This window comes from Saccostrea cucullata, unplaced genomic scaffold (genome assembly GCF_032062105.1).
Source record: "Saccostrea cucullata isolate Sc308-1 unplaced genomic scaffold, CSIRO_AGI_Scuc_v1 ctg210, whole genome shotgun sequence".
Classification (NCBI taxonomy): Eukaryota; Metazoa; Mollusca; class Bivalvia; order Ostreida; family Ostreidae; genus Saccostrea; species Saccostrea cuccullata.
The window spans coordinates 6,688-34,659 of NW_026926147.1; the positions used below are offsets into that span (position 1 = coordinate 6,688).

The 27,972-nt window shown below is 33.5% G+C and overlaps 1 protein-coding gene across 7 annotated transcripts; it reads left to right on the top strand.

The window, feature by feature from the left end:
- On the top strand, positions 1 to 27,083 carry LOC134270932 (neurabin-1-like). 7 transcript variants are annotated; one of them, XM_062753193.1, is made up of 24 exons: positions 1 to 68; positions 2,285 to 4,643; positions 8,166 to 8,269; positions 8,928 to 9,061; positions 9,817 to 9,949; positions 10,850 to 10,970; positions 14,119 to 14,223; positions 15,180 to 15,459; positions 15,795 to 16,052; positions 16,438 to 16,620; positions 16,824 to 16,945; positions 17,678 to 17,774; positions 18,000 to 18,117; positions 18,246 to 18,314; positions 18,532 to 18,686; positions 20,521 to 20,591; positions 21,098 to 21,124; positions 22,337 to 22,477; positions 23,381 to 23,529; positions 24,948 to 25,124; positions 25,300 to 25,329; positions 25,849 to 25,961; positions 26,283 to 26,462; positions 26,722 to 27,083. In XM_062753193.1, the coding sequence occupies exons 2-24, from the start codon at positions 2,419 to 2,421 to the stop codon at positions 26,872 to 26,874; spliced, it is 5,145 nt and encodes a 1,714-aa protein (XP_062609177.1). In that variant the 5' UTR covers positions 1 to 68; positions 2,285 to 2,418; the 3' UTR covers positions 26,875 to 27,083. The 7 variants fall into 7 exon arrangements, with proteins under 7 accessions (XP_062609177.1, XP_062609180.1, XP_062609181.1 ...); XM_062753196.1 differs by lacking the exon at positions 25,300 to 25,329; XM_062753197.1 differs by lacking the exon at positions 22,337 to 22,477.
- The last annotated feature ends 889 nt before the right edge of the window (positions 27,084 to 27,972 follow it).

Here is a 27,972-nt window from a genome sequence, read left to right on the forward strand (position 1 = left end):
CATCCGGGATCTTCTGTGTCAAAGGTTACATATTCAAGATGTCGGCCTATGTCAACGAAGTGGAGAGGGTGTGTGTTGTTTTCTTCATTTTAAGTTGCTTAGATGCTAAGTTTTAATTTATTTATTGACATCTCTTTGATAGATAAATAAAAAAATATTGATTTTAATCTATTTTGCGCATAAACTTCCTAAGAATGAAAACTGGGGAAGGTGTAAGTTTCGGGTGCGCCGAGCAGGTTTCTCGACTTCTCAGCAGGGATTAGTAGAATATTTTGGCTTTTGTATTCGGGTTCTTAAGATAAATTACATAAGATAATGGTTGTGTCGCAGATATATATTGATGGATTTTCTTTACTATTTTGTGTAAATGTACGACTTCGTCAAAATTGGAAATTTTGTGCAAAACCATTTTCTTCTGCCAGTCAGTGGTTCCTATTGGAAAACTTAAAAGTCACATTTAACATTACCAGGTTATTTAAATTGGATAAGATTAAACAGATAAGTTTCAGTTATCAGTTGATAGAGGGCGAACTGTTTTAAATTCTCTATAGCTTTCAGTGAATGTAATGTACTACCTTTCGTCTTCACTCAAACAGATCATTTTGGTGTGTCTAACTCTAACCCCCCCTTCACCAATAGACCAATGACAGAAGAAAAATGGTAGTGTTAACCCACTGCATTTTAATGATTTTTACTTTTTATGAGTCAGATGTCCCATCCCATTTCCCCAATTTCTTTGGCAATCATTTTAAAAATGTTTGGAATGTTTAACGTATCTGATATGATAAACTTATTATCATAAAAATCGATGACTTGCATGTTAAATAGAAAATCTTGTCAACTTTAACGCCAAACTTTCATTCATGATATTTGGTTTTATTTACATGTAGTACTTATGATGATCAATATTTAAAATGCCATCAAATTGTGACCTTGCACTCTAATATTAAAAGAGAGCATGCAGGTGCATTAAGTGAGAATTGGAATGCCTTTATATTGTTATGTTAGGTGGTTATAGCTACATTAGAAGAATTGTTATATTAAAATGATATATTTGATGGCATATTATGATAAGAATGACAAGGCCATCATTAAAAATATTTTTGTTTGATGTACTCTGACCCACATTTTTCAAGGTGGGTAGGTAGGTAGGTAGTTTTTTTTTTTTTTTTGCTTAACAGTATTGATCAAATTCATTACTATCATAAAAAATCACAAACTCAGAAATTTATTCATGTTTTCAATACAATTGGGTAACCTATAGATTTAATATTTATTGCTATGAAAATTTTCAATCTAAAAGCATCCAGTAGAAATTATATACCTTAGCTTCAAAATGAAACAATCTCTATTTCTAATATAAAAAAATTAAATATTTAAAGTGCTGAAAAAAATGATTGGGTAGGGGCAGTTTTCATGGGTTGGTTGGAGTACATCAGACAAATCATTTTTTATCTTTGGCCCAATTTATTGGGAGCTTGTCCATTTCTCTTAAAGTTTTATTTGACTTGTCAAAAATGCATTGTTTATTAATTTTATTAAAAAGAAGTATAAGGACAGTCTTCATCAACAGATCAACCCAGATTAGTTTATTTTTTCAGAATGTTTTTAAAAACTTCAAAAGAAAAAAGAAAGGAAACAAAAATTTATAAACTATTTAGATATTATATACATGATACATGTATAGTGAAAAACAAAATAAATAAATCTTAAGTCTCCCTTCATTGTTATCTTTAAAACACTGCAATAGTATCTAAAACAGGAAAATTTCAATGTAGCATAGTGTTGAATCCAGACACAGTATTGTTCTTTACTCATTGTAAAACTTTTGCTAGCACACTGAGAATACTACAATATGGGGAAAAAATATCACAATATTTTGTGTTTGGTTTTCAAATACTACAATTTTCTGTATTAATTGATGTGTATGCAATATTACACACCCCTTATGGCCTTATTAATTGTACTTGAACCTGTTTGGTATATTAATTTATTATGGAGGAAATAAAAATTATGAGTTGAAGTGAATGTGCTATTGAATGATTTTAAAGAATGGTGAAAAATTTTCACACTTTGTTTTCTTTTTTATTAATAAGTGAATGCCTATTAAAGGTAATTGGAATAATCTTGTACATGTAGCTTATAAATTATTTTTGATAAATTATAAGTACTAAGTAAGTGTATTCAGTCTAAATCTATTATTATTCATAATCAGAAATAACAATATCTGATTCAGTTAAACGATTTGCTCAATATTCATTGTTCTGTTGTTTTTTTATTAAAGGTTCCAAAAATGTAATGGGTAAAGACATTCCAGTCTGGATGACAGATACCCCGGACAAAGGGGTTCTCCATACGTGTATGAGATTTGTGAGCACTCTGTGATATAAACTGTCCTCCTCATAAAGATGACTTACCATGACATCATATAAAAGTCCCAGAGCAGAAATACTAGCAGGAAGCCGTGTTCGCAGTGGAAGTGCTTTCTCCGATGAAGGATCTCAGAAAGAAAGCCCAGTGTCATCCAGAACATCTTCACTGAATTCTTCCAACATGGAGGGTAACACAGTAGGAGACTCTGCACTAAGAGGTAGATTGTTGTATGGGTCCAATGTAAGCAGGATGAAAGAAAAATTTCAGCAAGGGCCCAGAAAACCTGAGGAGGCCAGGTCCCTGTCTGCCAGCAGGGCCGTGACATCAGAGGGCGACCGCTCGCCAGAGATCAAGAGGAAAAAGACATGTGATATACAGTCTACCGGAAATGTGCAGACAGAAAACAGTCAGCCCAACCTGCACGATGCTGCAAATCATGTACAGAGATTCATGTATACTAGAGCTCTGTTTGCAAAAATGGAAGAAAAAAATAGAGCCCCTGTGGAACCTGTTCAATTAACCCGACCACGAAAATTGTCCTCCTCTGCTTCAGGTCCATTGTCCCCAGCCCTATCTCCAGACCATACAAAAAAGGCCCCGTCCAAAGATGCAATAGAGAGAATGGATAAGGACCAGGCTATGGATTCAGGCAGCACAGGGGGTAAATCTAAGTTTGAACATAAGAGCTCACATGCATTTAGTAACATGGCTGGAGGACTCCTTTGGAAGCGAAGACAGTATGAAAGTAGAGCTAATCCAGATATTGCCAGAAAAGAAGATTCATTGGGAAAACAGAATGGAGAGTTGGGAAGCATTCTACATCGGGGATATGATCATTCAATATCATCAAGGGGACTGGGTGCAAGGAAAATCCAGTCCGATGAAAATTTGTTATCCAACAGTTCCAAGCAAGAAGTGAATGAACCTGCCACCCTGAGATCCAGATCAGATTCCCTAGAAGCAGCAGGCACTGCTCAGCATTCTTATGATGGAGAAAGGCCTGTGACGTTACCCCGAAACTATAAACCTTCTGAAAGTGTTGTCATGAGACAAAAGAGGTTTGATAGTGATGGAAGGAAGGACAGTGCCAAACGGTTAAGTAAAGAAGAAATTCAGGCCGCCATTAACAGAGCCGACTCCTACTTATCCCACAAATCGGAGACAAACAATGATTTTCAATCAAAAAGACGTTCATGGGAACTGAGAGAACAAATGTCCGATATTTCAGAAGGAAGTCTTTATGGCTGGACCAAAAGCAAAAATCAGAAGTTGTCTCGTTCAATGGACTGTTTAGAAAACAGAAGTAATGAATCATCTATAAGTTCAGAATCTAAAAAAGAGATAAAGTCAGAATATGTTGATGAGGGAAAACCCTCCTTAGTAGGAGATAAAAAGAGTGTTACATCGCCCACCAGACAAATTCCAGGAACTAAACCTCCCATACCCAGTAAGCCTAATATAGTTTTGAACACTGGATCTAGTAGTGATTCCTCTGTTGTGAGTAGTGCGCCAGCCCGAAGACAGTCCCCTGTCCCCAAACGAACAGCACCCCCACCCCCTAACAGGACTCCTCCATCACCCACTAAAACTACCCATCCACCATCTCTCTCCCCTACTAGTGATATAGTAAATGAGTTTATGGATCAAAGGAAGAGTGATTCTTTAAAATCATCCCCCCTCAATGAAAGTGTTGAGAAAAGGGTCATTAGTGAAGCAAAGCTGGATTTTAAAAGTGTGAATTCTAATGACAGTGCACCACATGTAATTGACAATGAAAGTGAAAGGCCTTACCAAAATGTCACCAGTTCAAAATCAGGTATGCTCGAATCCACTTCACATTATCACTCAGAAAGAGACCAGAGGACTACATCGCCAAAAGACATTGAAGAAGAGATTGTGCCAAAGGAGTCTTCTCAGGCTGCCCACTCACCATCTTCTGTGATATCCAACAAAGGAGTTGACAGTGACTCAGATCTCTATGAACCTGTGATTCCAAAGTGCCACTTGCCACCCCCACCCCCTTATCCTAACCCCCCACCCCCACCATATCAGAGCCACGTGTCTCCGCCCAGTTCGGGTAACTATTCCACTACCCTGCCTTCCATGGTAGACCAGCTTCCTGCCTCGCATCACTACGAGAATGTGAAATCCTCTACTTACGTTAATGATGAGAACTACCAGGAATCGCGGAACGGGGAGTCCACGCCGCCAGTAAAGAAGCATCCCACAGATGTGGTGACAGAAGACTCTGACAAATATACAAGAACAGGGTAAGTAATAAATAGTATACAGTCAGTGTTTTCCCTTTATCTTAAAGTAAAGGGTTAGAGATCAATTGTAACGGGCCAGGGGCTGAGGTTTATACACAGAAACTCTGTGGACCTTACAACAAATTTTTATTTCAAAGTGGCATTTTTGTCATTTGAAGCGGTCAATTTGGCCGGTAGCCGGTTCTTAGGGAAAACACTGTACAGTTAAAATATATCATTGATAGAGTTTGCAAGATTCTAGTTCCCCAAGGCCAGGACTATTTCCCGAGGCACAGCCAAGGGAAATAGTCACGGTTGAGGGGAACTTGAATCTTGCTAACTCCCTCAATGATATACTTTTTAACTGTTTCATTATACCGATACAAAAGTAAAAAAAAATAGAGGACTATGAATGACAGGAAATTAGCTTTCAGAGCGGAGATTAGCTCACTTGACTAATGCACAGGAATTAGTCCAATAACATATTATACAGATACAAAAGTAAAATCTAGAGGATTACGGATAACTCCAAATTAGCTTCTGAAGCAGGGAATAGCTTATTTGACTAACGCACAGAGATTAGTCAGTTCACAGTGATTTCTATGGAATTTTTCACATTTTACTATCTAATTTTTATATAGGGAAAAATCAGTAGAGGTATAATAATCTTATATTATACCTGACAGTGACAGACACACTAAATTGTCAGCATAGGTGCCAAACTTGACAGAAAATCTGTCGTAAATTGTACAGATTTTATACTAAAATTACCTTGTTGTGGTAAAAATTCTCTTTTAATGGATAACAAAAATTCAACTTGTTAATCTTTAAGAAATACTATTGAATCAAGTTTTTGTTTTTGTCTTGTAATATTAAAAGCATAAAGAGATTTAATCAAAGAGTTCATGGAAAATCTGTCATTTGTACAAATTTTATGCTGAAATTTCGATCTACATTCTTGTGGTCAAAATATGTTTATAATGGATAGCAAGATTTCATTGTTTGAAAAAATCACTTGTTAAATATCTAGCAGTCAGTTTAGGTAAAGCTTTGTCATGTAATAAAAGTATTACAACAGAGCTGAAATCATAAAATGTAAAATTTCAATCACTTTTCTGTTTTATCTATACACATTCAGTTTGACATTCACTTTGACAATCACACAATCACAATAAAGATAGCTGCAGATTTGTAGCTCACTGGTCTAAAAAAAAAAGAATGGGATGGACAACCAGAAAGCTACAGTGCCTGGCATTGAAAAAATGTATATCTATTTATACTATTGACAGGCACAAAAAAGTGCATGGTTTCTTTATTTTTCACTTTATATTTCAAAATATTACAATATGTAAAATGTTTCTAACATATTACTCTTTTACTACTTCCACAACAAATTTTAAACTGCATGTACAAGGGCAACTACTTTTTACAGGCAGTACAAATGCAGTTACTGTAGTAGTAGACGCTTGGCACCAAAGCTGACAGGTTTTTTTTATTTCCCCACCGACATAATTAAATACTACAGATTTAAATTATATTTTTTTTTCATATGTATGTCTATAATTTGGTACAGGATTTAGGGATATGATTACTAATTTACATTCCCTAGTTTTTTCCTCATTTACTGTTAAACTATAAACAATCATTGTTCCTATTGATAAAGTGCAAACATGGCATCGCAAAGATAAGATGTCTGAGAAGAGAAGACTGTTAATGCAATTTTCGAAATTTTTTAGTCATGTAAAATTGAAAATATAAGTGTTTATAGATAGTTTTCTTTTTTTCCATGGCATTTCCATGCTGATACATATTTTCATAACTTAGTCTATGACAAGGCATTAATGATGTTACATTTTTTTTATTTTGTTTATACACTTGTTACACAAAAAAGTAATTAGTGAAAATAGAAACAGAAATGAAAAAGGGGATATTATTTTGTTATTGGAGGGTAAAACATAGTTGTTTAGGTCAAAAGAAATATACTAAAGAAAGAAACATTAATAATTGGTTAGTCTATTGGGGATTTAATAATAATTTTTTAAAGAATGCTTTAATTGACTTTAAAAAAAAATTGTTTAATACAGGGAGTTATACTTTTTCCATGCAGAAATCTACGTCACACAGTATGGCTTGTATGTTTGTACCTGTCTCATAAAGGAACACTCTGAACAAATACAAAAGTTCTGGGAAATAATCAAATTAAAACTGCTGTAGGTGTTAGCTGGTACTTGAGCATTTGTTATGCACTTGATTGTTAATTAGTGATTAATGGTCCCAGATTGAGGCACTCGAAAAGGTACTTCCTTCATTCAAAATATAGAAAGTTAAAAGTTTATTGGAGCAATTAAGGGCTGTAAGAAACTTCAGAGTAAACACATGGGTCATATTTAGTGTTCGTGGCTAATCAGTTTCCCTGGTAATGGGATAACCTTTACTTTGTTCCAAGGTGATAAATGTACACCTACGAAATTGAAAAGCTTATCAGTCAATTCTCTCAGTGCAGTAGACAGGGAGTTTGCTGGATTGTGCATTTATCCTTGTCAATTTTTGGCTTCCAGACTCTTAAGCTCTAGTTCTATGAATTTGGCTTATCGCTCTTTTATCTAAGGAGTATATAATCATTTCAGATGTATTATTTTTGTTTATTAATGTAAATAGTTTTTCACTTGCACATAAATTACAAAAGCTTTGGTGTATATTTACGTATTATAAGGAAGTTGATGTCACTGTTGTATAAGAATTTTGAGAAGAGCAGCTTTCATGGAGAATTTTTTTTTGTGAAAACAATACGCCTTCCCATTGTATATATTGAAGACAGATGTGAACCAATTGCAGGCAGCCAGAGTTACATTGTATCCAAATTTCAGTCGCTGTTTCATTCATAAGTGCTTGAAATTCATGTTCAAAAGTTCATTGCTGTGTTGTGGCTTAGGGATCGTTTGTGTTAACATGGTGTAATGAGGAAATGTTATCTAGTGATAAATGTATCGGAAAAAAATTATGATTATTATTGATAAACCAACTAGATTAACTTTACTTCATATCCAGGAAAAAAGGCGAAAGTAAGTTTTATTGTTTTCTTTCCAATAGCAATATATCCTGCAAAAAATTTAGGAAAATGCTGTTAAAGTACTCATTTGATCCATCTGATCTATTTGTATTTTTTTCTGTGTATTTTTATTCACATATATAAAGTATTTATAAATTATATTTTTCTAAATGTAGAGTTACGGTTAATGCCTTTCTATTTTGTCATAAGTAAGTAAGCATGGAAAATTCTTTCAGAGTATGTTTGATACACATTGCTTTTGAATGAATTGTTATCTTTTTAAAATGATTCACATATTTATACGTGTGATATATTATACCGGTATTTATGTTGTTTTCTCGAGGACATTATTCAAGCATTGTACCCGATTACTTGTAGAAATTTGATTTCAAAAATTAATAATAACAAAATAAGGATGATAGAATAATATTAAAGATGAACCCTCTTTTAGTGAAGAGTTGTAATTTTACATTGTTCTTTTACTTTATTGACAGCTCTAGGAGTGGGGTGTACTCTGATGCCAAGACCGAGATTCCCCCGAGAGAGGCAGGGGATGGGCATGAGGAACCGGACACAGTCCACTCAGACAGCCATGCTGGTCAGTATTTAAAAAAAATTATGATTTTAGTTGGTCAGTGAAAAATGTCAAACGTTTAAATTTTAATGTATTTGTCAAGTACTATGTCATAATATTCAGTGTTCTCTTGCTGGGGGGACCAAGGTGTTAAAAGCCTCAGTTTTATGTGTAAGCTATAAATGTTTAGGGTTATTCAGTATTGTTATTGAGCCGGGGCATTTACCTATACAGTAAACATTGTAAAACTGGCCAAGGTCAGAGTTTGCCATGTGTAGCATGTGTTCAGGAAAGGAACTGGGAAATTGGGGGATCCAATAAAACTAGATCAAGTTTAATCTGTGATGACTATTTGAATTCTTTGATGGCTCTGCATATGAATTTGTACTTTGTTCTACAATATCATGCAGTTTATAGTTCAACAGCATGTACATGTCTACAGTTAATTTATCAGTATTTAGTCTTAATTAACATACATGTAAATTGATATTACAAACTTAACAAGGATGCTTTGGCTGTATGGTGTGTATTCATGAAGCTGGAAAGCTATGGAAAAATTTTCTTTTTCATATACCAAATTTTTTAAATGAACAAAGCAGTATGAAATTTTACACAATATCTTAACAACTCGGCACTTTCACGAAATATTTTTAATGCCAGCTTTGTTTCCATGGTTTTTCAGAATTCCATGACTATGTCTGTGTCTCACATGACTTCATAGAGATAGAGGGTCTGGACAGCACAGATGAATCATCCGATGAAGAACAGAACTACAAGAAAACAACTAAAGTCAGGTTCAGCAAGGCCCCCATCAAGGTAAAGCACCGGTGTTAAAATACAAGGAACAGTTAAAATCAGGGTAAAAATACAGAGTAAAACACTAAATTAAAATACAGAGTAAAACACTAAATTAAAATATAGAGTAAAACACTGGATTAAAATATAGAGTAAAACACTAACTTAAAATATAGAGTAAAACACTAAATTAAAATAAAAATGCAGGATGAAACACCAGGGTTATAATACAAGATAAAACATCAGGGTAAAGAAACCTGGATAAAATACATGGTTAAATATGAGATAATGGTACAGTGGATTATATAAGCCTCCTTCACAGCTCTCAGTTCATGGGAAAGCACCTGTCATACAAAGAATTTTGAGTTTAAACTTGTTTAAGAAATAGAAGGGCTAAAAAATTAAGAGTAAATCAGGGTTAAAATACAAAGGCAGTTTCATCAGGGTAAAAATAAATGTTCAAACACCATGCAGTGTTACAGTACAAGGTAAATTTCATAGAGTTGCTGAGAATATGTTAGGCTGAGAAAGCTCAGTGATGTGGTTAGACTTAAAAATATTGAAATAAGGGGTTGTTAAATTGTGTTACCCATTATTGGCTTTTGTGGTAAAAATTTTCTCAGATAATTAGCTAGCTTGAATCCATGTGTTATATATTTTTCAAATACCTTTTGTTTCATGTTGATTCAAATTACTATTAAGAGTGTTTTCAAATTTGTAAAATGAGATAACTGCGGAAATTCTGACGATTTTAAATACTATTTCATCTTCTACAGCTTTTTCACACCTTCTCTACTGATGAGTATGATAGAAGAAATGAGGATGTTGACCCAGTAGCAGCCTCAGCGGAATATGAATTAGAGAAAAGAGTCGAGAAAATGGATGTATTTCCAGTCGATCTTATCAAAGGTGTGTACTAGGTTTATACTTCAATGAAATATTGCTGAGCTTATGATGATAACTTTAAGTTGATGATAAATTATAATTCTCAAAATTTTCATTTGTGATAGAATTTATTGCATGTGCTGAATATAAAAAAGGAAAGTTAGACTGTAAGCATTAGTAATGTAACACCTTAAATATATGTCAGACTAACATTAAAAGTTTAACATTTAAGTGTAGGAAGTGATTAAATTCCAGATTTTGTCCTAAATGTTGTTAGAGCAGACTCATTAAGAAAAAAGAAATGTTGACCTATTACAGTATCCATGATGTTCTCTGAAGGTGTTAATCATGTTAATCAAGATCATTCACCAAGTTAAAGATTCACTAAAGGAAACTTCAAAAGGCATTGTGTGTTTGATCAAATAATTTACACAATACATGTATAGGGAGAGTGTTTGTTTCCCATCCAGGTGGGGGAAATAATTAGAATAACATGAATGTCTGTTTAAATTTTCTGGCAGAATGAAATTAAGAAAAATGTAGAATGATTGAAAATGCATATTTATCAAAATTGAAAGTATTTGCAAGAGAATATATTTTCAGCATAAAATGTGATTTTCGCAACAACAAAAAAAATGTGTCCCCATGCTTATAAATTCTTTTTAAGGTATGAGCTTCAAATGAGCTCTGTAAGCTATAGTGATATGGTGATCCATAAAATGACACTTTTATCAGATGAATTGTTAGTGTGTGAACTAAGGAAAAAGATCAAATATACTTCCTTTTAGCCTTGTAATTTTGGTCATGCTTAACAATGTGTAACATTAGGAATAACTACACATGATTGAAATTAATATGATCTTAACCAGCTGAAAGTATTAGGCACTGATGTTGAAGAATTACAGTGTGACTGTATCTTTACAGGTCCTGAGGGATTAGGCCTCAGTATCATTGGTATGGGAGTAGGTGCTGATGCAGGGTTAGAGAAACTAGGAATATTTATAAAGACCCTGACAGAAGGAGGAGCTGCTCAGAGGGACACAAGGTAGGAAGCAGTTATACTTTAAAAACTAGGTCATGACTTTTGACCTGAATCTGTTAGACTAGAAAAACTATTTCCTTGCCTTGACCTTCACCGTTACACTAGAATAAAAAACCTATGTTATGGCCTTGATGGGGGTCTGCTACACTAGAAAAAAAAAACTATGTCATGACCTTGACCTGGATTTGTTACACTAGAAGAAAAACTATGTCATGGCCTTGACCTTCACTGTAACATTTTATTGCACAGAGGCTGAGCAGATTACCTGCATAATTCTCATAATGTTCATTGAATGTTCCGGTATTTGGGATATTTCTTTGATGAGAGAAAATTGGAGTTTGTGGAGAGATACGCAGTGTACAATAGACATGTTTTTACTTGACTGCATTCCGTCTTTGTATTCATTATGTAACAATGTGTGTGTGATCTCAGCATGACGTATAACTAACGATTCATTTTAAGAGTCTAGTCAAGTTCTTCTTTTACGTTTAAGAATCTGATACATTTAAGACATTCTGATAAATAGACAGAATGAAGCAATGGCATCTTGATCAGATAAAAAATAAATTTTTGATAGCAGTAGAGCATAACAAAATTTCTTGCAGGGCTACAACTCAATCTGTTCATCTTGTCAGATTATCCTTTGATGTTGGTTCATATAGGCCTATACATGTAGGCATGCTGAGAAAATATCTATTTTTTGTGTTTAACCTTATCATTTTTTATTATCAAGTATATAAAAACACTCCTCTGTGTATTATTAAAAGTAAGGATAAATGATTTTTATTTGCACACCTTCCCACCCCCCCCCTTTTTTTTGTAAATTTAGAATGACTTACACTATTTACACCCCCCCCCCCTTTCAATCTCAAAGTTCTAGTTATAAATCAATCAAATTTTACAGCATCTGACTGTGGTCAGAAGTAGGTTAATCAAGCCCAGACAACATCTTGTTCTAGACAGTGTTAACAGTGTTAAACTTATCAGTGAAGCTGTCTGTATGCCCATCAGCCATCTGACTTTAGTGACCCATATTTCATGCCTGCAATGCTGAATTATGAACATTTTATTTCCTCTGTAAGTAAGCACAGTTTTCCAATTTAGACCGTGTTATTTAAGCTGTAGAAGTAAAATGAGTGATTTTATAGTAAAATAAATCAACTCAAGTATTTGGGCAGCTATATTGGGTAATTAGAACATATTTTTGGTTTTATCTATTCTTAGAATCTGCAGGCAGCAAATTGTCAGGATGTTCTATTTCTGTACGGCAATCCAAAATATTCAGCATATTTTAGGTGATTTCTTCAAGAATTTAAAGTATCCAGGTATTGGAAAGTTTAAGAGCCCTGCTAAAGAAAAATGTTTATAAATGTTTCTCTTTGCAAATGGAAATGATTTAGTAGCTTTTTTCTTTTAATTTATCCACCCTTTTTCTGAGGAGGAGAGAGTGTGTTAGGGGGTAAAAGTCGGTGATAAAGCAGATTATTCTGTGTATTTGTTGATGTGAAAAGTGGCTCAAATGTTAATGGAATTGCTAGGGGCTGGGTAATGCAGTAAAAAAAAAATAAAAACTGTTTATCTTGCTTTTTTATGCTTCTTTTTTTCTCCCTCTTTTTTGTGCTTGTAAATTTTTGACAGAACATCTTCATGTAGAAGGGGGGCTTGTAAAATGAGGCTTCTAGTCTTTGAGAGGGATCTTTTAGACAGCTGTTAATCTTAGGGGATAAAGAAGTCCATCTGTTTGTGAGTTTCTTAATGATTCTCTAGGACAAGATATTCCTGTCTGATTGTAAGGGCATTCCTGACTACTACAAGCATATGTGATAAATATGGATGTACAAGTTCCACATGTTTTCTGGGCAGGTCTTCAGGAGAATATTCCTTTCATCTAGTATTGCCCATTTTGAAGGAACAGTGTTTAAAGGAAAAATTTCCTTGGAATATTTGTGATATTTCCTAAACATAAACGTCTGTATTTTTTTTTTTTTTTTGTAAAATCGGTGTTTAAGGAACTTTTTGGGGAATAAGCATGGCACAGGTAAAATATGTTGATTGTCATTATGTAATTATACTGTCAAACAAAATTGTTTCAAGTCCTAATATAATGTTAACAGGCAAAAAAAAAAAAAAATTTTCAAATTGCAAAATTGAAAAAAAAAGATAGTCAGTAAAGGTTTATAAATGCTTGGGTGTAAAATGAAGAAAGTACTGATCCATCTTTTTGATAATTCTGGAGTTTATGGGGTACACTAGAGAGAATGATAAAAATTGCTATTTCAGATACATGAAGGCATGCACCCATTTTTCCTCAAAAAAGAGGTTTTAGTTACAAGAATGAATGAAGTGATTCAAGATGTTTATGTGCAAGGTAGACGAGATAAAAAATAACATAAACTCGTGTGCCATTGTTGATCTTATCTGTAGATTTAGATATATTGAAAAGTATCATTTCTCTCTGTGAGCAGATGTTTAAAGACCTTATCAAAATGCATTCCAGGTAATAGTTACTGTATGTCTTAAACCACCCAGACAGTTGATTATAACTTGATTATAAGTTCACATAGGGCAAATGGGGAACAAATTTAAATGGATCTTACTACAAAATTAAGAGCAAGGGTAAAAATGATTTATTAAGTAAGAAAAAGAATTAACTAAAAAAGTATGTTTTAAAAGATGCACTAGAGGATCATGCATCTAGAGGAATTATTAATATTATCTTAAAGTTAAAAAAAGAAATGTTGAAGTTTTTTTTTCACAGAAGTACATTTGAAGTGATGTTAATGATTTTTCGCTACTGAACTGCAGGTACTAGCTGTGGTATCTCTGGACTGTGTAATAATTTATATTCTTATGATGAAGTAAAGGGTATATAAATTTATGATTCATTAGGTACTTTTCTTGTTTAAAAAAGTGGGTCAACATGCAGCCTCTTGATATATGAGAGAGAGATTAAGAGAGAGAGAATATATGGTCAAAGCAAAATATTTATGTGATATTTTGCCAGTGGAGCAAATGGAACTTGGCTCAAGTTCATATAAATGCATGTACATATTTGCTTCTAGCTATACTTATTTCTGAGCTGAAGAATTTTTTTTTTTTCGGACCTTTCTGTTTATGTTGATCTAACTTCAGAATACATTTGCTGTTGTAGAATTCAGGTGAATGACCAGATCATAGAGGTGGATGGGAAGAGTCTGGTAGGTGTAACACAGGCCTACGCTGCCTCCGTACTGAGGAACACCAGTGGAAAAGTGCAGTAAGTATTACATACATTAGTAATGCAGATATCATTTCATTTTGATGTCGAAGACTGAATGTTCAAAAAGCAAAGCATGAAAAGCAAAACAGAAGATTGTAATTTCTGGGAAGTGAGAGACATGAGTAGAAAAAAGCATAATATTATATACAACATGTATAAGTTAAAAAAGATACTTCTTAATCTGGTATTATTTTGTAAGTTTCACATGGCTACTTTTTTTGCACTAATTATGCATAGCCAAGTACTGTAGATAATTTGCTCTACTGTACAAAGTCACAGGTACAGAAAAGAAAGAAATGTTTTTGCAAACAATATAAATATATAGAGGAAAGCTGGCAGATTAATCAAGTGTTCATCATGTTCATGCAAAAACTGAAGCTGCAGATGTTGGAAAGATTGCAATGAACAGATAGAAAATGAACTGTAATTATGGGTTTACATTATGTAATACACTACAAAACTCTTCATTATTTGTTACATCCCTTGAGATCTGATAATTATTTTTTTCTGTTCACAATCATTATCTTTTGAAAAGGAAAACTAGAACATTGTGGAAAACTTTACAAAACAGAACATCTTGTATAGGATGTTATGTTAGAATCAGTCTGTATCTAAGATGTCTATAGCATCAATGTATCAGCCCTATGTTCTCCAAAAGCAAAATCTGATTCTATCGTTGTCTAAAGCACCTGGCATTCAGATTGTTTTTTTTGGGGTGGGTGTGAATTGGGACTTGCCAACATACAGGAGTGTAGAAAAGTCACTGACTCCTTAAAATGTTTTATATAATAGTGAAATAGTATTAAATTAAATTAAATTACCAGGTAAAATTCATTGAAATAGAATTTGAAGTGATTCATCATTACAAAAGAAAGGAGTTGCTAATGATACAATTATATAATCTCTGTGTACAAGAACTTTAAAGGTTAATCATTTAATTTTCTTTATTTTAGATTTATGATTGGAAGGGAAAAAGACCCCAGTAGAAGTGAAGTGGCTCGTCTGATCCAACAATCCCTAGAACAGGATCGTAAGCGGGAGGAAATGAAGAAGATGGAACAGGAGAAGCTCCATCGTCAGCTGGAGGAGCAGTTCCACCCGCGAGACGAGATCATGGAGCACGAGCATATGAGGAGGGTGTCTGAGACTGGGCGAGAACTGGACGAGACGGATGAGGAGGAAGAGGAGGAGGAGGAGGAATATGAAGAAGATCAGGTGGTGGATGATGACAAGGTCTGTTCTAAGTTGTTGACAATTTAGAAGCCCAAAAAGGCTCAGAAATTCTAAGAATTGTATCTGCCTCAGATTTTAGGTTTTGAACAAAAACCTGACATTAACCCAAATCGGACATTTTATGAATTCTCTTTGCCTCAGTTTTTAAGTTTTGAACATATTGAACAAAATTTGCCATGAGGCACAGCATGGTTATCTGTATAGTGAAGAGTAAAGCTTAGATACTATAAACTTTCTGCATTTTCCCAGCTATTCTGCTTAGGTGAGCAAAGTTGCTCTTAGGCCTCTGGATATAGTATATACTATAGATGCTATAAATTTGTCTTATAATGCAGGACATTGATGAATCTGAGAACACAGAAGAAGACAATCAAATCAATCACTCAGAACAGGATAGCTCAGCTATGGATGTCATGGAGACTGCGGCGGGGGACAGCACCCCCCTAATGATGCCCCCTGACCTGGAGGGGGAGAGCCCCGCCGAGTCCCCTGAGGAGAAGCCGGCGATGGAGGTGTTTGATCTACAAGAGAGCAGTAGTGAGTCCATATCTCCCGATATGGAGTCTCAGGCACTGTTTATCAAACTCAAAGAGGTGAGATGTTGTAACATCACTATGTAATGATTTTAATCTTTTTTTTGTTTCATAGAATATGAGAATATTGCAAAGTCGTTTAATACAATTTTTTTCAATAGAAGTTTTAATTTATTTCACAGTTATATTTTGGAAAAAAAATAAGGTTATCTCTCATGTAGAATTTTTCAGAGGCCAATGTTGCATTTACTTTAGTCTGCTCTTAAATAGCAAGAAAAATATATGAGCTTTAATTCAAATTAAATAGATTTATTTCAGAATCCTTTTTCAAAAGTATACAGTATCAATGTATTTACTCTGTGATGTAATCAACCAACATTTTGAAGATCAATTGTCAGATGATTTGTGAGGTAACATTAACCATATGACTCTCTATTTTCCTTAGGCCCAGTATAAGAATGCTGTTACTGAAGCAGAACTGGCTAAAGTGAAAGCAAAAATAATCATGCTGGAATCTGCAGAAAATCAGAAGAAAGAAACGGAGAAGAAATGTGAGCAGATGGCCCACAGACTGAGGGATATGGAGAAGAAACTGGAAAGTAATCGCAAAGAGATTAACCACTATCAGGTACAGCAGGCATTTTCTCAGAGATTTTCTCGTCTTGTCAACTTTATGTTTTACTCTTCCAGTATGAAAACTTCCTTGGCTCTAAGTGTTGATTCAATTGCATTTCATTAAAGATTGAATTCAGTCACTTCAATGTGTATTGGCTTTTGTTAAGAACATGGGTAAACTTTATAATGATTTCCATATTTGGATTATTTTCATAGGATTTACTGGAGGGATCTCAAGGACAGTATATTGCATTAGAGAGGAAAATGAAAGGAGAATTTGCAGGTCTGGAGAAAAAGTATCATAAGGCCAAGAAATTAATCAAAGACTATCAACAGAGGTGAGCTGAAAGTGAAACAAGGAAAAGAAATAGTATTTGTAATTGTTGTACATTTGAACTTCGGTAACTCAAACATGGATATATCGAATACTATGAATAAGTACCAACTATGAATATCTTGAATCGTTTATCTTGAAGTTTTTTCTTGGTCCCCTTTGGTTTGAGATAATGAGGTTTGACTGTATATGAATGGTTAGGCCATAATAAATAAATTGCTAGATTCTCATCCGAATTTTTTTAAAAATCGAGGCGGGCGGGCGGCTTTTATTTTATATTTTTTATTTTTTCAATTTTGCAGATTTTCTATTGACCTGGTCAATCGTTGTAATTTTATCTACAATACCTGAATAAAAGTCATAGTCAAGGTTCAATTATCTCTTACTTCACATCATCACCAATCTTTTTCAACCAATGACCCTTGTTTAAAGTATATACGCATGTATTACAGCAATATTACCATCTTTTCAACTGTCAAAATCATGTCGACTTTCGCGGGATTTAAAACGAAAGTAGAATGGTATATAATACATAGTTTTAAAAATTAACACAAAGAAAAACAGAAATTAAAAAAAAAATCGAGGCGGGGGTATAAAATCGGGGCGGGTGGGGATGAGAATCTAGGAATATTTTTATTATGGCCTTATTTGCATGATTTTGATGGAACGACTTAATTATAAATAGTAAAGATGTGACAGTTAAATTGACTTTACACTGTATATGATGATTTTACAGGGAAAAGGACTTTATTCAGGAAAGAGAATCCCTCTTACAGCAGCAAGCAGAGAAAAATCAACAATATGATGATTTAGTCAAGTCCCTCAAAGATAGAGTAAGGATTTATTCTGTTTTGCTACTGAAAAACCTAAAAATAAGTTAACAGAAAATAAGACATAGTTTTAAAAATTAGCAAAGAAAAAGCAGTTTTGTAATAATGTGAAACAATGCCAGATATTCTGAATTTTAAGAAACATTATTTTTGGACCAACAGAATGGAAGTTTGAAAATTATAAAATTTCTGCTTTGTAGCCTTAACCTTTAATTTGATCTGTTTTAGATTTTTGAGTTGGAGAAGGAGCTAGGGGAGGTACAGAAGGTAGCAGGACTACCTGTACTGGTCCCCAGCAGCCAGCAACCCCTCCCCTCCCCAACAATACAACCCAAACTCATGCAAAGTAAGAACAAAAAATAGTTAACTAATGCATGTAATGATCTGTTTTTGAAATATTACATTTATTAACTATTAGTTGATATTTGAACGTTTTGTTTTGAATCTCTGACCAATATCTGTTATATATTTCAGAAGTTGAAGCCTCTCCATTAAATGAATCAATATCATCCAGTTCTGATGCATCACCCAGTAACAGAACAGGTAAATACTCATATGAGAGACAATAAAATGAATAAACAGGAAACTTTGATATGAAAGAGTGAAAAAAGGAATAATTTATGCTTGATATAAAAAATGCTTTGTGTATTTAAAGGAGTTTTGGAAGGAAAAAAAAAGATTTATATTATAAAAAGAAAATATTGTTTTTTTGATGTGTATGAAATTGTTAATTTAAATACAGACTTTATTTTTTCTGCAGAGAATGGTGTAGATGACGACAGTTCCTCAGTGGACAGTTTTAGGGACGCCGTTCCTCAGACCTCACTACTGGACACTTCAGCCAATCGTGACAAAGGTCAACTGGCCGCTGCTGCTAACAGGGCCAGACGACCCCCTACAAAACGCAATATTAAGGTACTTGGTACATTTACTTAAAATCAGTATGTTTTGTTTAACATGCCTTTGAGAATTTTTGACTTGTATTGAGATGCCACTGTTTGGTGAAGGGCTGAAAATTTAGACCTGTACTGGGCTCTTTATGCCTCTGAGCAGAGAGAGATCTTTATCATGCCAGCAACTATTGTGACACAGGACCTCATTTTATACAGTCTCATTCAAAGGACTGGTCTTAATGTCCCACAGTGGGATTCAAACCTGTAACCTATTAAAGATCAACTCCTTACTCTGTGACCCTAGTGCAAACAAACTAACCACTGCACCATATGGAAAGCACTCAAAAATAAGAAAGCAGACATTGCGAAAAACTATAATATGAAAGAGTTTTTGCTTGAAAGCAATATGCATTTCATTAAGGCCAAAGTTTTTTTTTCTCTTGGTTTACGATTCCGCCGACCCTATTTTTCCCTATTTACAAAAATAAAAATAATGTGTCTGACTCTCGAAACTGGACTCTTAATCCGAAATTTTCTTGACCAAACGACAGTTTTTAGAATTTACAACACATCTTAAACATTCAAATGACCTCCACAAATACAGATTTTCAAACCACATGTCGGAACAGCGCAAGGACCAACCTAGGGGGCGACTCACTTACAGACTGTATCTGTACTAATGACCAATGCATCGAATACTCCGTCGGAACTCCTCTAGATTTTATACTTCCGGGTATGAAAAAGTCCATCGTTACAAGTTATACACAACAAGACGCAAAACAGCTGGACAGCTATCGATGTCATGCTAAAGATGTTGGAGAAGATTTTAGATCTTTTTATTGTCAAATAATTAATTCATGCTGTGAATACAGACATATTTTTACTGTTAAATTGTGAAGTTATTAACTTCCTAAGAAGTCACACATCGGATCCGATAAACATAAGTAGTTCAATCAGCATGCAGATGTGCATCAAAACCTTTATTAAAAATTGAATTTTATATTGAAAACAAAGTTTGAAGAGAAATTAACAAAATTATGAGTATGCCAAAAGCCTGGCAATCTAATGTGAAGAGAAATTTTAGAAGTTTAAGGTTGTGCTACTATATAAAAAATGAAAAAAAAAATGTTTGATGAACAATTAATCTGATAAGAAGCTTTTACATTTCAATTGTAGTACACATAGTTGTAAATTTTATGTAATGTCAATGTTGTTTTATTAATTTTTTTCTAGATATTTATATACCTTGTAATTTCGGGAAATATCTTTTAAGATTCTTTTTCTCTTATTAAATCATTTTAAATACAATGTTTATACAGAAAATTAATTGAAATGTTTGTAATCTATAAACAATGAAATAGTTTTATAATGATTTGTGTGTGCCAAGAAGTCTCCCTCAATTTCAAAACTTCTCCCTAACTTTCTTTGATGGAGAAATGTCTCCTTAAATTTCGGGTCTGGGTTAATGGACACACGTACCTTAAGGTAAAAGTTTGTTGTGAAAGCAGTCCATGACTTTCAGAGAGAGTTTCCAAAAACTTTTTCATACGTGGAAAGGTTGACCAGAGAATAGCAGATTCACTTAATTTTACCCATATTTGTCCCAGTGCAAACTCAGACTTGTAAGAAGAATGAAAACCATCAACAGTAACAGGGCATTTGAATACATTTCAATGCTACTCAAGAGAAAAATATGTCAAGGTTCCAAATTATTTTTATTTTTAACCGCCCAACGCATATTTTTGTGTCAAAAAATCGTAAACCAAAAAAAATAAAAACTTTGGCCTAATAATAGATTTATTCTTAAATATTTTTTTACAACAGGAAGAAATTAATATTAGTTATACAAATTACAGGGTTCTGAAGGCGAGATTGTAGAGGAAGAACAGGATGAAAGTGGATTAGAGACTTGGATCAAACATGACAGGTTGGTTTGATATAAAAAGAATATTTCCTGGCCCAAACTGATGTAATTTATTTATTTATTTTTTGAAAAAAATCTAGTATATAAAAAAATTAAGAATGACCTGAGCTAAATTAATTATAATTTTCTTTCTTGGTTAAAGAATAAGAGTGATAATTTTGATGTTTAAAAAAAAATGCTTGCATAAATCTTTGTTTTACATATAAAGCATGTTTCTTCTAGCTTGAAACATTTCAAATGTACAATGGTTCTCATTTTATATTCAGAATAAACTGACCAGAAAATATTAATTTGCAACATTTTGATGTGGGGCATGTTATTTGTACTTTTCATATCTGTGTTTATATACTTGTATATAATTTAATTAAGAATCATTAATTATGCATTTTGGCTGCCTTTTATTTGCTAAGTCATTTTTTTTTATTTTGCATTATCACACTGAATTTTTTAGTTGAAAATGGCTGTTTTATCATCAGTATATATATTTATGTTGCTTTTGTTTCATTCAGTTTCAGTAGTAGTGAGGATGAATTTTTGTAAGGGCTTTTGTTTATTTATAGTATGTGTGTACTTATTCACTCTATTCAATAGTAGTGCATAACAAGGGGCCATCTTACTTAGAAAATTTCCTACCCAAAGTCTGTGCATTTCAAATTGTAAACAATTTCTTTCTTTGTTTTTTCTTCCATTGTCAATTTATGAATACATTCTGAAACCTACATGTAGGACCTGCCTCAAGATTTTTCTTTCTGAATACCTTCTTGTATGTAGTAACCGAGAAAATATATCTATTTCCTTGTACATATATTGTAGATTCCTCTGCAAGAACTTGTTTCCTACTGGAGTACTATTCAATTTCTTTTTTACTTTTCAGTTATGAAGTTGTATCTCTAATAACTAGGAAATGAAGAAAATCTTCCAAATCAGCACATTCATAGCATTTGTTAAAAGATGCATTTTTTTTCTAAACAATAGCCAGGATATACCTGTATGAATGTGAATTTCCGTCATTGCACAATAATTATAAATTTTTGAAGTCATTACTCAGTTCTCATTATAAAAAGACATTTTCTTGAAATTGTTGGAGTTGTTATGCACTACAGAGTCTTCACTGGGTATTGTACATTATAAATTTGAAGTGAAAGTAAAACTTACTTTAAATTTCTTACTTTATTAATTAAAACAACAATTAATGATTTAAAATAAACAAGCCCACTGAAGACATGCCTGCTGTGGAATGGTTAACAATATCTCACTGTAGTATTATATTATGTACAGTACATGTACAGTAAATTTTAATATGCATCCTCTGGTGCATGATTGATCATTATTTGCATGAAAGTGAAGGCATTATCTCTTATTTGTAGTGGTTATATTGTGTGATAATTTTCTTTTAAGGTATTCAGTGTCCTTAATCATGACATGTTTTGAAAACTTTTTATTTCAGCTTTGTTATTTATTTTTTTAAACTTTCTGAAGAAGGATTTTTTTAATAATTGCATTTATTAATACTTGACATTTAATTATGTAAAACTTACAGATAATTAACTAGGTTCCCAAATCATTGTCACCAAGTTTGTTTTCATATAGAATTAGTCTCATTTGCAAATGCTAAATTTCAAGTATTAGCTACCCTTTATTTCAAGAATCAGCCATCCTTGTTTTTAACAGAACTTCAGGGTTCAGCTGATTTTTCAGTTTTCTCATTATTTTGTGTGTATTTTTGTCACGAGCAATTTGTTTTATAGCGACAGTACAGTCAAGAAAAGTGATGCAAAAAAGAGAAAAGCTCAGCAGAAGAATTTATTACAACCCCCCAATATACCACCCCCTCCCCCACCTCCCCAGGGGCCCGACAGTGACTCTGTCAGTGACCAGTCCCACTCCAGGTAGGTAGTCAGGGCACGCCCACACAGCATCGTGACCACCTATAGTGCAGACGTCCTCAGAATAGAATTAACCTCCTCTCTCTTAGTGCAGTTCTTAGTGCCCTTCTGATTTAACCACAAATACATTGAAACTGTCATATATGTAATTAAAGCTGTGAGTTGCAAGACAATTTTTGTACTAATTTTGTTAACCAGTGAGTGGTGATTAATACACTTGTACCTGAGTGAAGATATGCCCTAAGCATTGCTTATTGCTTGTGAAGTGATTATATACCACATAACTTTCATATCATTCTATTATAAGAGCTTCTAAACCGAGTATTCAAGGGTACAAGAGAATATCTGAGAAATGATCTGTGTAACACGTATTTTCAACTGTGTTTGTGAAAAAATAGTGTTAAAAAAATGTTTCTTAAATGGTTATTAGTATTTTTAGCTGTATATACCTGTATATACCAGTATATTCATCTATAGACTTCTATATAGTAGTACTTAGAGATGTAGTGTTATATCTTAGCAATATTAAGAACAATATTGTATTAATATATCATATATACATTGTATCATCAATATTGCACCTTTAAGCTTTCCTGTGTATTGTGCTGTTAGTAATCAAATTACGTATTCCATTACAGTTTAGTATGTTATGTAACTTGTTTCCAGTACCCTTAATGTAGTGTGATGTCACTTTAACAAAATTTGTTTCAGGATGATTTAAAGAAATACATTAATATTATTTCTGTCAATGTTTCCAGAAAGATTCAAAGTATATCCAGCAGTCATTATATAATTCAAATACTCATTCACTCTTAACATTCAATTTTGACAAATTTGCCAGTGTATTTAGTACTAACTTAATGAAATAAACAGTGAGTTCCGTAATTTATTGGCTGTGTATTTCAGGCAGGACAGTGAGAACGAGGACTCCTCCTCCACTGTGTCCCAGACATCATATGACCCCTCCCAGCCGATGTTTAAAAACATGCAGTCAGAAATCCCCGACTCCCTCCCTGAGGAAATCCCCTCCATAGGCAGTGCCGGAAAAAGTAAAGGTAACATATAGCTTTCGGTGTGCTGGAGTAATGCATTGTTTTTGTGTGACTTAAACATCATGCATTTATGCATTTAGGGCATTTACAGGTGTATAGAAAAAGTAGAAAGTCTAGATATAGGGCTAATAATGAAACACATGAAGATTTCTGTGTCATGTTTTTATAATATTTAAAAAAAATGAAAAATTATCTATTTAAAGTTTGGAATTTGAATGGTAAAGTAAACTAAATACTTATTTACTAGTAAAAAAAATGCTACTTGCCTGAAATGCATAAAAGAAATTAATTCAGTTAATTATCTGTTTCTTATTTGCAAGTACTTTCCTTTAACAATTCTTCATACATGTACTATAAATCATTGAACAATTAGGGAAAGAGCCTAGATATTTTCTTGAAAGAAGGATACTAGCATTTCTAAAAAAAAAATATTAATGAAAATTTGACATTCCTATAATTTTGGGCAAATGTTATTTCATGTAAAATAGTCATGCAAATGTGATTACTTTTTTGTCATAATTAGTTAAATGTATAGGACTATGGCTTCATGCAGTACACTTCACTGACAGTGTTGTGCAAAATTTTGACTTGCTTGCTACAATATAATTAAACATTATTTGTTCAACACTTTTTGTTTAGTACTGTCATTTCTTATATGTTGCATTGATAGCAATTATTATTAATTATTGTGTTTGCATGAGCATGCAGCATATTTACTACCTGCTAGTAATTTTGAATATGTGCCTTTGAGTTTAATTTTACCCAAGTTTCTTTTATATAAAGATTTTGTAGAAGAAATTTTTGTACCATTAAAAAAAATTCTATCTTACTGGAAATTGGCAGAAAGTGCAATTTTTTAAGAGATAAATAAGGGGAAAAAGTTTGGAGGTGTGTAGGCAAAGATGTGAATAATATAGAATTATCAGTCCGAAGTGTGAAAAAGCTTTATTAATAGAAACTCAAGTTCATAACTTAAAAGCAGTCAAGATCAAGGGCTAGTGCATAAAAAAATTGAGAGTTTAAGGTCAATTTGGACTTCATAATCCAACATTAATTGTTACTAAATGTTTTAAATAATGTAAATATGAAGTAAAGCAATCTATTAACATCTTCAATCTGTCTTAATGGTACACATTTTCTTTCAAAGTGCTGCTGTTTCTGTCTCACACAAAATCTTAAATCTGAGATAATCAAGACTGTCATCTTTTACTTACAAACTAAAAAGAAGGAGGAATGAAAAAGCATGCAATATTGGAGAGTTTGTATTTTGTAACCTTATTATACAAGAAAGCATGATTCAAAGCATGGATCTATATAGTTGAAAAAAAAGTCAGGATCTCGACAGGGAAAGGAGGAATATTGTTTGGGACAGGAAATCTGTGAGACGAGTGTGTACATGATTTGTATGTCTCTTTACCTAGGCCTAGGTTTGTCCAAACTGTTAAAATTTGGTAAGAGTGGAGGTAATGCAGAAAACAGTGGTGTGGTTTTGTTGTCCAATCGTTCTCTTAATAAGGAGCAGGGGAGCTCGGGAGAGGAAGGGGGCATAACTCTCATATCCAAGCGTCCTCTGGATATGTCCACAGAGTCGCTGGATGGTAAGTCTTATAGATTCCTTTCTTAAGAGAGATAGAGAGAGGGAAAGAATGGATGAAAGAGAGAATTTCTGGATTACTGTCTCTTGTAAATTTGAAGAGTTGTAATTTCCGTACTGTATTGTGTATTCAGTAATGTATATTTGTCCTGTCTCTTGTTTTTCTTGCTGGCTAACAGTCAGGAGTTCTTCTCCCAAATCTTTACCAGGTAGGCTTTAACAAACGTGTCACACCCTCACCCCCCTTTCTTTGATTGTTCACCTATCCACAGTTTCAAATCACACTGCAATTCAGAACACAGAGCATTTGTGCATTTGTTTTGTTGTATTACATTACCATATTGAAAACCATGCATGAATATGTTTAGCTTCAGTCTATGTTATACACGTACAAATGATATAGTCATATAAGTAATACTAGTGTTATATATAACAAATTATTACTAACAGCTCAACATGTATTAGATTATGATAATGTGTCTAGAAGGGTACAGGGTCTTGTAATGCAGCTAGTAAATGTTATTAATTTACATACTAGGGGATTTCTTTTCCACACCTTAAGTCCTTCCACATTTCTTTTAAATCATTTTTTTCTCCTCATAGGATCAGAGTCAAGTGATTTTAAAAAAATATAAGATCAGAAATACAGAAAATGAATGATTTCTTAACAATAGAAATGTCTTGCTACCTCGGGTCTAAATCTCAAACTGTAAACTGTTATGATTCAGGTGTCAGTACAACAAGTGATGTTTCCTCTTCATACATGGTGCAAGAATACGACGATGATGACGGCAAAAAGACATTTTTCTCCCTAAATATCTCAGGAACTCCAGCCCTTGATGTAAGTACATATACATGTATCCCTCTCATTATGGAGGAGCCAAACTTCATCATTCATGATATGGTAGAGGTTGGAAAATTATATCAAAATAAAGTTCTACAGTCAGGTGAATTTCAGATATCGTAAAACATGGTAACACTCAGCAGAAGTACCAAGGATGCACAATTTTGATTGGATATTTACATTATTTGATCCATAATATGTTTAAACTACAGTAGGGAATGGAAATGACTCGACTGTCATTGTGAATTCATTATCAGCATGTTTTGATATAACCATGCTTTACTGTATGCCATAACAATTTGATTTGATTTTCTGTAGGACAAATCTTCCAGTAAGAGACAGGTCAATCAGTTTCAGTCCGGGTCCATTTCGGAGTGGTCCGTGGAAAACGTGGCCCACTGGTTAATGCTTCTCGAGTTAGAGAAATATATTCCTCTCTTTGCTGAGAAAAACATAACAGGACCTCAACTAATTCAACTAGATGGCACAAAGTTAAAGGTGAGATTCATTGGTTCAGCATTTGAAAATTTGTACTGGTCTTTCTAAAAAAAGCTTTTATTTTGGGATTAGAATCCTTCATTTCTGTAGAAAAATACAAATACAAAAAAAATTAATGCATATCTTTAAGATGTTTGATTTAGAAATTTCTTCAGAATGTATTATTTAGAGTTTGACATGTAGTAATGGATAATAAATAGGCATATGCTATACCTTTGATAAATTAACATGAAATAATTGTTAATTTATTCCCTTCCAGACAATGGGCATTGCTAGTAGTAAAGACAGAGACTTATTGAAAAAGAAAATTAAAGAAATTAAAACTGGCATGGAGAAAGAAAAGAAAATTCAGGAGAAAGAAAGGAAAGCCAAAGAGAAAGAACAGAAAAAGCAACTTCAGAAGAAGAAATGAAGACAAAAAGTCCGTAGGATTTAACTATTGATGTTGTGAAAACTCTCATCACAGGGAATTTGGATATAGTGCTCGTCTGTCTACACAAGTTGGTGATGTCTCAGCAAATACATGTGGTACTTTACAAGCATTTCACAATACATTATGGTATACAGAATCGATATGTTTTGTATATTGACGTATATTAAGGAGAGAAGTTGTGTACTTTTTTAAAAAAAAGCAAGGTTATTAGACAAGATGGAGTGAAAAGTTCTTTATACAAGATTCACTCCTTGAATGCAATAATTCCTTTATGGTCAGTGATAACTTTACATGAACAAACTGAAGTGTTCAGAATGAGAAAAGGTTATGATGTAACATGTCACAAAGTGTTGTCTACATACAAGCAAAAGGGGTTGTTTTAACTGTTTTGTTGTTGTGATTGGAAGAATGAAATATTTTATGTATTATTTACAGTGTACAATACGATTGGTTGATGTATCATCTTTTATTTCCATATACTTTATATAATGAACAAGATGATTGGTTTATCATTTTTTCCTGTTGTATTTTATGATTGGCTGAAAAACTGCCATATTGATGTCTCCTTATCATGTTTTTAGGTCACCTGAGTAAACTCAGGTGACCTATTGCTATCCGTTTTCGTCCGTCGTCGTGCGTCGTGCGTCGTGCGTTGTGCGTTAACATTTGAACATTTTCAGCTTCTTCTCTGCAACCACTGAACCAATTTCAACCAAATTTGCCACAAAGCATCTATGGGTGAAGGGGAACAAAAATTGTGAATTTCATGATCCCTGCCCCCCAGGGGCCTGAGGGGTGGGGCCAAAACCACTAAAATTAATGCAATCTTTAAAAATCTTCTTCTTTACTCCACACACAAGCAGTCAAACTGGTTGCATGATTGTAATCAGCAATGAGTCCTCTACCAAAATTGTGAAATTCATGGCCCCAGGGTCAGGGGTTCTAGTGCTAGGGCGGGGCTAAATAAGTAGGTAGTGAAAATGCATTATTTCTTTGAAAATCTTCTTCTCTGCTCCTGGGTATTAAATAAACTAACTAAGTACATAGTTATGATGAGCAAGAGTGCCTCTACCAAAA

What these genes read in the sequence shown, in the direction of transcription:
- LOC134270932 (XM_062753193.1), top strand. Translation starts at nt 2,419, where the DNA reads ATGACATCATATAAAAGTCCCAGAGCAGAAATACTAGCAGGAAGCCGT. An exon ending in CCACTCAGACAGCCATGCTG is followed by an intron (nt 8,270 to 8,927) that starts GTCAGTATTTAA and finishes ATGGTTTTTCAG; the next exon opens with AATTCCATGACTATGTCTGT. An exon ending in AGTAGTGAGGATGAATTTTT is followed by an intron (nt 21,125 to 22,336) that starts GTAAGGGCTTTT and finishes TTTGTTTTATAG; the next exon opens with CGACAGTACAGTCAAGAAAA.